This window comes from Leptonychotes weddellii, chromosome 4 (assembly GCF_054177405.1).
Source record: "Leptonychotes weddellii isolate Sample4059 chromosome 4, ASM5417740v2, whole genome shotgun sequence".
NCBI lineage: Eukaryota > Metazoa > Chordata > Mammalia > Carnivora > Phocidae > Leptonychotes > Leptonychotes weddellii.
Window position 1 is genome coordinate 118,363,390 of NC_138372.1, and position 10,730 is coordinate 118,374,119.

At 33.5% G+C, this 10,730-nt stretch overlaps 1 protein-coding gene across 4 annotated transcripts in view; it reads left to right on the forward strand.

The window, feature by feature from the left end:
• The window catches only part of PI15 (peptidase inhibitor 15), a 77,187-nt gene that overhangs the window by 16,789 nt on the left and 49,668 nt on the right, over positions 1–10,730 (forward strand). For all 4 annotated transcript variants that reach the window (XM_031026931.2, XM_031026925.2, XM_081816164.1 and 1 more), the window contains exons 3-5: positions 5,974–6,092; positions 7,075–7,207; positions 7,328–7,443. In XM_031026931.2, the coding sequence (XP_030882791.1) occupies positions 5,974–6,092; positions 7,075–7,207; positions 7,328–7,443 (368 nt within the window). The remainder of the gene's footprint in view (positions 1–5,973; positions 6,093–7,074; positions 7,208–7,327; positions 7,444–10,730) is intronic.

The window sequence follows — 10,730 nt, forward strand, 5'->3', positions numbered from 1 at the left end:
AAGGTGTGTGTTACGGTGAGCGCTGTGAATTGTGCAAGTGTTGAATCACAGATCTGTACCTCTGAAACAAATAATACAATATATGTTAAAAAAAAAAAAAAGATAGCAGGAGGGGAAGAATGAAGGGGGCGAAATCGGAGGGGGAGACAAACCATGAGAGACGATGGACTCTGAAAAACAAACTGAGGGTTCTAGAGGGGAGGGGGGTGGGAGGATGGGTTAGCCTGGTGATGGGTATTAAAGAGGGCACGTTCTGCAGGGAGCACTGGGTGTTATACACAAACAATGAATCATGGAACACTACATCAAAAACTAATGATGTGTAATGTATGGTGATTAACATAACAATAAAAAATTTAAAAAAAAGAAAAAAGTCTAAGAAATACAATGACTCTAAATTTTGCAGTACTATCTTAAAACTTTAAGATTTTCTTGTAATTTTCAACTTAAAATCTCAAGTTAAATGATTACTCACTGATATGCTTATGTTGAAATTACAAGGCTAACCTGTTGCTTTAATAGGCATATTTTCTTAACCATTACTAATTTTAATATCAAGTGCACACAGGTCCCTCAGCCAGAAATTCTTTTCTAATACCTTAAATTCTATTCTTTCAAACACTCCTACATTTAAATCTTATGTGTGGAATTAAAAGATGTTACCCATTTTTTAAAAAAGCACTATTTCAATGTTGAGGATGTATTCCCAGGAATTTTTAGGGTTGCCTTCTAGTCTGAGTACATTTCTTGTCCAAGATGTTGACTGGGATTTAAGATGGGTGCTTCAGATGTCAATGTGCTTCATGATTCTGGCTGTCACTGTGTTGTGGATACCAAAACTTATGGATGGCTGGCAAAACAACCTCATCCCTGGGTTGGATTATATCACTATCCAATTCTTCTGTCTGCTTATGAAAGTCAGCGAACTTCTCCCATACTGCAACATTCTTTGATTTGATTTGGTATTTCTTTGGCTCAAGCTCTAAAGACTACTAAACCTGGTGAGAATCTACATTCTTTTCATACCCCTCCTATTTCTTGGAGCCACAACTCTTCTAGATATTTAAATGATATCAGCTTGAATTTTGGATATCTCTCAGGGCTTAGTCCAACTATGTGGTTTTCACAGACAAGATGCTAACTTTTATTTACAAGTAGAATAGTTCATGGTGAACATTTTAGTACAAAGATAAATCAATCCTTTCATAAACTGATCAACTAAATGGCTCTAATAACAAGGATTGTAAGAAAACCATTTGGGGCAATAGGGCACAGCTACAATCATATGCATGCTCTGACACTGTTTTAAGCCATCTTTATTTTGTGAACTATCCAATTTAATCATAATATCTCAGTTCTAGTGTGTCCTGTAAATGTTTTTGGGTATCCATGAATAATATTCCTAATTTTTGCCTCGCTTTTATGAGGCAAGATCAAATTTTAAGTGTTTACAACTAAATTTTTTGCACACTCATCTTACCTATTTAGAAGGGCAGAAACCAGAAATACAGAATGTTCAAGCTGGTTGAATAAAAACTAAGTATCAGATATTTAGTTTTCCAACAAAAGGTAATAAATAGTATGTTGCATATTTCCTAGACATTCCATAGGATGCACATGTGTGCCCTTTTCTGTTGTTATATTTGTAGGATCCAATATTAAAATTATTTCTGAGCGCCTGGGTGGCGAGTCAGTTAAGTGTCTGCCTTAGGCTCACGTCATGATCCCTGGGTGCCGGGATCGAGTCCCACGTCAGGCTCCCTGCTCTGCTGTTCTCTCTCTCTCTGTTTCTCTGTCCTCTGTCAAATAAATAAATAAAATCATTTTAAAAATAAAATAAAATAATTTCAAGTAAATGCTACACATACTCAGAAAAGTTCAGCAGATAGATTGCCCATCAAGCATCCAGAAATATATACGTTAAGTTAAATGTTTAAACAATTTACATCTTCATTTTCTGAACTTTATAAGTTGTAAAAATTCTTTCACATGGTTGCGCTGGCCACATTCATTGCAATTTAGAGCTTCTGGATAGGAAAAAATAGATCCTATTGGACCACTCCTTACAGCCCCCAATTTTTTGTTGAAATCTCTTATTGTTTTTAAATAAAGTTATCATTGCTTGTTATTTTCAAACCTCAAAGACTTCTCATCATATTAATAAATTTAAATACCACTGGATATTAAGAGGATAAATAATATATCCATTTTCTCCTGGAAATTATAACCAATGGAGAAAGACAGATAGCAAATACAGATCTTAACTTTACCAGTAGATGTGATTGATGTAATTCCTAAATTTCAGAGCTCCTTACTCAAGCTGGATCTTCCCCTCTCTACAGGATGAGTGTGAGTCTTGCTTGAAGACAAAGAGGCAAGAAAGAGTATAGCACCTTTGAATTCCCCTGCAGTGGGTATCAAAGGGACAGTGGACCATGTCTCCCACTGGGAGTCAAAATGGCCAGCTCTGGCTGGGGGGGTGGGGGGGCAGGGTATATAGCCCGTGCGCATCAGTCTCTCTAGCATCTTCCTTCAGGAACATAGAGACACACAGAAATCCCTCCCATCAGTTCCCTAAAAGTAAACATGGAGAGAGAAAGAAAGTGATTATCCCTTCTCCTCCCTAACCATCTTCCCCCAAATTTTCATTGTAATATTTATACATAGAAACTCATGCCTAAAAATGTAGACATCAGTAATGCTAAATACATTGTCTTCTTATAAAAATCCCTTATCATCATTAACAAGGTATGTTCATGTAAGATATTTTTCAGGCATGAACTTTTTGGTTTATCTTTTTTTTTTTTAATGACCAACATTTTAATAAAGTAAAAATGCTTTTAACCATATATAAAAGATTAATCCATATATCCAAACTGATGTTTTGAGTAGAAATATTTCAGATAAATATAGATTGAGATCTAAATACAACTCTATATCAATCTATCAATCTATATCATATATGTACAATAAATAGTTTATCTTTGTGACATATACAATATTAAGTTTTAAAATACATGAATGAGTATAAAGATAGAATTATATATGCTAAATTACTTCTAAATTCTTAACAGCTTTAAATATTGTTAATTATTTTAAAAAGAATCTAGTTTTATTCTCTCTATGGAATGGAAAGGGCTAGGATTGAGCAAGTTATAAGCCAATATAATATACATCTTACTGGCTTTGTGATGGTGCTACTCAGGTATATTAAATCATGAGACGTGAAGATGAAAGGGACCCTAGAAATGACCTTATCCAATCTTATTTTACAGATGAGTTAAGTGGGAGAAAGAATACTTGACTTTCTTCAGTCATAGACGATCATAGCAGTAGAATTAGGGTTAGAACACGAGATTTTTATTTTCAGGTCAGTGTTATCTGTGCCATGCTCTGCTTATATTTTAGGATAAGACTATAATAAAGTGTTTTCAGCAGTTGTTGATCTGAGTATACATTGTAGTTCAATATGTAAATAATACTTAAATGCGTTTTTCCCCAATTGATTACAATTAATTAAGAACCCATCAGGGGACATAATTTTTTGATGCCATTCAATCTGGAATTCCTTTGTGAATTAATTATACTATTTTGTACTTCAGTGAATTGTAATACATATTTCATAAATGCATATTTCATTGAAAAACATCAAAAGAATAAATACTAGATAAATCCACTATCAGCCAAATACTTTTTTTTGAAGATTTTATTTATTTATTTATTTATTTATTTTAGAGAGAGGGAGAGAAAGAGAGTGGGGGAGAGTGGCAGTGGGGGGAGAGGGACAAGCAGACTCCCCATCTAGTGTGGAGCCTGACTTGGAGCTTGATCTCAAAACCCTAAGATCATAACCTGAGCTGAAATCAAGAGTCCCATGCTCAACCAACTGAGCTACCCAGGCACCCCAATGCTTTTAAAAGTTAATTCCAGTCCTTGGATATTATGACTTTCATTATAAATTTATTTTGTACTGTTGACACTTTGCCCAAATTTTTACAGCTAAAACAAAGGAGAAGTTTGAAGCAATAATTCATAAAATTTATGTCTGACCTAAGTAACTATGAAAACTGTAGTACAACATCTCTTATGATAGAGTGTTTTCCATTTTTGATACTGCATTTAACATTGATTACTCACTGATTAAAATGGCATTATGTAATGTTTTGCCACATTTAATTGGCAGATGATATTCTGGATAACTAAGAAAAGTGTGTCTTGCTATAGCTCCTTAAGAAGATGTGGCCATTGTCACCATAGAATTTAGATAATTCTCATTTTATACAACTTTATAAGTTTATTTTAATGTAATTCTAGATGAATGTATGTAAGATGACTTTGTTTTCCTAATTTAAAACAACTTCGGAGTAACTAACAAATTTCTGTTGAAGGTGGCTGCCATGGCCTCATGGGAAGAAAGTGTCTCTGGATGAGTTCATCTATTATTTTGATTTTTGCCTGTTTTATTTAAAATCACTAAAATAATTTCTCTTCCCTTAAATACATTGTTATCTTAAATAAATATATGAATCCCATCATCCTTGTGGAAAATTAAGCCTCTCTCTGTTGTAGTCAAGCAGTCTCATGAGTTTGCTTGAAAGCTTATAACTCAAGGCCATCAACCCTAATGTAGGTGAGTCTTGCTTAGCTCCATACAACCTGGTAGAGGAGAAAGTCCCCAAAGAATGATAAAATAAGGGAGACTATGAAAAACAGGAAAACAATGATCAGTAGAAAAACATCTATGCCATTTCCTGTAGGGAGCTCCATGTGAATTTGAGTAATTATAAAATTGGCACTTACTTTTTCATGTAAGTTTTTACCTTCTAAAATATAGTACTGTCTAGTCAAAATTTGAACAATTTTTTCAGATTGCTGGAATAATATTTAAATAACTTAAGAAATAATTTTATGATACAAACTTCAATTAAAACCATTCCATATAAGAGAAAAATACTTCACTAATTATATTTTTACTAGGGAAAAATTTTGAATGCAGTTTTTTTATATTGATTCACAAGAATTGTAAATATTCTCTATTTTGAGTTTTTGTGCCTTGAAACTTGTTATAAAATAGATTACCATTTTAGGTTGATTTATTATTGACAGGTTCGCAAATGCTTGGCTTCATTTCCCCATACAGCTTTAGAGATGAAAATGTCAATCTATATGGTAACTAATATAAATATCTATTAAATCTAAGGCTCATTCAAATTTTGTCCCACAGTTTCTCAATTAAAGAAGGGTTATTATATATCAATACACCCTTATCAATTTAAACACCTTCCTTTTTTGAGAACAATCACTATTTTTCTTAATTTATTAATTGAACCATAATATGCTATATTTTCATAGAAGTTGTATGTAGCATAGTCAAATTATTCTTTATCATAATTCGTTTCTAGTTCATAACCCACTAAAATTTAATTCTCATATTATTATTATTACTACCAAAGATTAAAATGCTATAAAATATGAAGGCTCCTTGGGAATTACTATACTGCAATATAGTTTGACCTATATTTAATGTTAGACATTATTAATTTTGGTAAATCAATTTGAATAAATAATTTGATATTAGTTTTAAGATATATTAATAGCATGGCTCCTCATTGCTAGGAAGATGACCTCTAGGAAAATCTGTTCACTTGGGTGGGTTAAAAATTCAGTAGTCAGTATGAGGTGTCTTTAAGTTACATTAGATGTGGTACTTTTGTTAGGCTATCCTTTACTAAAACTGATGTTTGGACTTGGGATTTGGATGACACTGTAAAAACAGCAATGTTTTCTGTGATATAATCATATTATATTATAGAACTTTTAATATCAATGGTCTAAATTTGCTTTCTTTAGTTAAAATAGTCTAAGGAACCAGAATTGAAAGAACTTTAGGAAATAGTGGTACCATTTCTTCCTCTTACTTTTGTCAGTTACTAGCAAAACTGGTAAAGCTGAAGGTTTTTTTCCCCTTCACAGGTTTGGGATGAAAATCTTGCAAAATCTGCAGAGGCTTGGGCAGCTACTTGCATTTGGGACCATGGACCTTCTTATTTACTGAGGTTTTTGGGCCAAAATCTATCTGTACGAACTGGAAGGTAGGAAGCAGTTTCACTGATACTGTTCATCCACACATTTTATTACTTATGGATCCCAAGGGGGAGTGACACCATTTTCATTTAATATCAGCAAATATTTATTGAGTGCTCACTATGTGTCAGGCAATGATGCTTGGCCTGTGACTGTTTCAGATGTCTCCAAGGATTATTTAATTGGTTAAAAGGTCCTAATAAGACCAGTTTCCCCTTTCACACTTGGAACACCCTCTCTTAGCCTGTATTCTTCACTTACCTCACAGAATCTTTGAAAGGATTCTTCCACCTCAGGGAAATTTTTTCAATGTGGCAGAAGCCATTTTTGTGTTTATGCAACTTTCCCATGATTACATATATCTATATTTATCTATGTCTCTGTGTGTTATATATTTACATATATATGTACACACACACATACACACACACACACATATATGCAAAGTATGTGCAACTATGGGAAAGACCCTTTCCAGTGATAGGATAATTTTTCCACCACTGAGGAATGTCATCATCCAACATTCCAAAGACCCATTCTCTTTCATATACAGGAGAAAAATCAGGTGTGCCTGATTTTCCTATTAAAATAAAAGTGATTCAAGTTTAAGGGAAAAAAACACACAGTTCTAGTATCACAACTACAACTTGTATATCTAATTTTTAATTGTGTACATGATTCTGGTGGAGAAATTTTTGACAAGATAAAACAAGATAGAGATGAAGATTCCTGAAATATGTGTATTTCTCTTTTTGAAACAACCAGACATATACTTAAACGAATATAGACTCACTTGCTTTAGTCCCGGGCATTTTCATGCTTGGCCCTACTTGGAGGAATAGGTGATGATGGTAATTGTGAGGTATGGATTTGCTCTTGAGTCATCATGAATAATCTGCAAAAAGAACTATTAACTTACAACTTAACATGAGTCCACTATAAATTACCACTGCTGTACTCTAAGTTCTCATTGTTTTTCTTGGTATCTAGATATCGCTCTATTCTCCAGTTGGTCAAGCCATGGTATGATGAAGTGAAAGATTATGCTTTTCCATACCCTCAGGATTGCAACCCCAGATGTCCTATGAGATGTTTTGGCCCCATGTGCACACATTATACGCAGGTTATTTCAATTGTCTTGTTAATTTTTGATTCATAGTTTTAAAAATGCTCTTACTATTTTGGGGAATATGCATTTTCTTATCTTTAACTTCAATAATGAGGTATTGGTTTATTTTTGCAGATGGTTTGGGCCACCTCCAATCGGATAGGATGTGCAATTCATACTTGCCAAAACATGAATGTCTGGGGAGCTGTGTGGCGACGTGCAGTTTACCTGGTATGCAACTATGCCCCAAAGTAAGTACTAGGCTGGATTCTACTTCCTGGAACCTCTAATGATATTAAATATCTCCAGTCTGGTAGTTATTTAGTGTGAATAAGATTTAATTACAATAGCCTCTAATCCTCAAATCTCCCATGACCTCATATACCTGAAAAATAATGAGATGAATAGTTATTTTTCACAAAGACAGATATTTTGGGCTAAAATTGTGGGCAAAACAATTTGAGATATTGAGATTCACTAAATTCCCTTCACCTATTTTTAGTCATGATAATTGCAAAATAAACACTGTACTTTCAGGCTTTTGATAGTTCTATAAAAGTTATCAGAAAAGAATCTTGTAGGGAATTTTTCAACACTGCAATATTCTCATCTATCAGTACTAGAATGTTGGCTTATTTTTTTCACTGGGAAAGCAAAACACAGTCCTTCTTCCTTTCTTTTAAGAGTAAAAATAAAAATTATAGTTTACTGATTTTATAGAAGGCTAAGGAGTCATTCATTGCCAGAAGGGAAAATTTAAATGCTGTGACTTGCTTTTAAATTAAAGCTTGGCCATGATTTAAGTTTCATTATTGAAAATTTAAAATTTTCTTATTAGGGGCGCCTGGGTGGCTCAATTGATTTAGAGTCCCCCTCTCTTGATTTCGGCTCAGGTCATGATCTCAGGGTGGGACTCTGCTCTGCAGTGAGTCTGAGATTAGCTCTGTCCCTCTACTTCTGCCCCCTCCCCCTGCCCCGTCGCTCTTTCTCTCTCTCTGTGTCTCTATCTCAAATAAATAAATCTTAAAAAAAAATAAAAATAAAACGAAATTTTTTCACTAGTTCCATTTTATGGCATATGTATTGTGAAAATTGATCAGACTATAAAATATAGCCATATTTATAAATATTCTTTATGAGTATAAAGCATTTGTGAACATTTGATAAAATGCCTTCCTGATAACAGTAACTCTTGAGATGATAAAATGTTCCAATATTTATACATGAGTCTGTTCCCATTTGGAGCAAATAGCAAAATGTGCAAAGGATTTATGACATTCTTGGTGTCTTCCAAAGTAAGTCCCAAAGATTTTTTCCAGCTTTGCCAATATGGGGAGGGAATGAGAAAACGTTTCACAAATAATTGCATTACTCATTTATATGGTAGTATGCCAGGGGCAGTGTTTATGCAAAGTTAGAAAAATAGCAATTTTCCCCATGGTCCCCCTTCATAATTATTAGAATAATGAGGTTTGGAAAGTAGAGTGTGTCTGCATTACAAAAAGCATTAAAATTGTGCATTTGTTTGATATTTTCAGTTTCACACTTTATATTTTCCTATTAAGCCTTTACTCTTCTTCCTGACATAAATAGGCCAAGTAGTACTCAGATGGTGAAAGAGATTTTTATTTCATTTGTTTTTAAGCACTGATTCAAATTTTCTAATATTATTGATGAGATACCTGATTGCTTCATATGAAAGATTAAGATATTGTGTTAATATACTTTATTTCCTGTAAAAAAGAACCATTATTTTGAAACCTAGGCAATGAAAAAAGTTTTAAAATCTTGACTGACATTTGAGTGTGAATTTTCCAATGCCAATATAAAATTATCTCAAGCCTGTTTTTTTAGGGGGAAAAAGAGAGAGATGGAGAGAGGGAGGAAGGTAGGAGGGAGAATTTAATTAGATGGAACAGAACAAAAAATGGAAGGATGAATAATATAAGTTTATTAGTTGACTGATTTACTTTTGAATGTAATTATCCTCTATTTAGTAAAAATCTGTGATTTATGTAAAAGTTTATAATGTAATACGTAATACATTTTACATATAATAAAATTGTATTTCTAATTTTATGTTACCAAAAACATGTGCTGTGTAATTTCAAAAGGTTATGTAGAATAAATAGAAAAATATGAAATTAAAATAGCATAGGCTGGGCCCATACGCACTTATAGCTTTGGATAAAGATATAGAGAGAAATAAGATTATTAATATAGAATAGGAGAGATTAGGATAAAGGAGTGAGCTACACTCATAAGAGAATGGGCCTCCTTGAGTGATTTGGAGTGAGCATGTGTCATTATCCAAATTATACCCGAGAAAGCTCACCCAGAGGGCAGAGTATACAATAAACTGAATAGAGATGGATGTTCTTGGAATCTGATGACATTTTGTAATATGAATCACTAATCAGCATGTTTTTCATTTTTATAGATAAATTTTCCTCTATAAATATTTTATAGATCAAAGCCTGAATTTTTATAAAGATTTTACTTATGTATTTTTTTTTTTAATTTATTTGAGAGAGAGTGAGAGAGAACAAGCAGGGGGAGCTGCAGAGGGAGAGGGTGAGGGAGAAGCAGGCTTCCCGCTGAGTAAGGAGCCCGATGTGGAACTCGATTCCAGGACCCTGGGATCATGACTTCAGCTGAAGACAGATGCTTAATCGATTGAGCCACCCAGGCGCCCCAAAACCTGAATTTTTAACTGACTGATTTAAGCAGATATTTTACATAGATACACTTTAAGAGTCACTTCTTGGGCTTTTTCAGGTCTTAAAGAAGATGAGAACCACCTGTTTCATATTTTAGCCTCTTACCTACTGTTGTCTTATTTTCAACCCTGACTTTTTACTACTGACAACCAAATTTCCTCCTGACCATTCAATTTCCTTCAAAATGCTGGCTATGTTGCTATTTCTTAATACCAATCACCATGTTATTGAAAATACATCTATTACCTTCTCCCTCATAATTGAACAGTAAGGCATTGTGGCTATTTCCAACTATTGTAAATGATGAATTTGATGTATTATTATGATCATGGCCATCAATACAGATAAAAATATCGACAACACAAAATAATTTAGTTTAATGTATTTAGCATTATCAAAAAACAAATAGTATTACTAAAAACAAAAGCTATGAGTTTACACATAGGTAAAGATTTTGAAATCACCTTTGTTTTCCTGAGCCCTTAGTCTCTTACCATGACAACTTACGGCAACTTCTTGCTTATTTCATCATTTGTAAGCCTCCTAGAAAATACTAAGTACATGTAAATATTACCATCCTTAGCATTAGCAGGAGTTTTAAAAATGGGAATGTGTCCTGCCAACGTACTCTAGAAGGCAGTTATAGGGCAGAGACAGATGCGGTGACTGAATGAGCATCAAGCCTGACATCATGTGACCAATTCTGTCACCATTCATTGTAGTGCTTCACGTCTTATCTGTAAATTAAGATAATATTAACTGTTGCAGAGAGAAATATTTAAAAAGTAAGATATATAAAATAATAAGTTACTGTATAA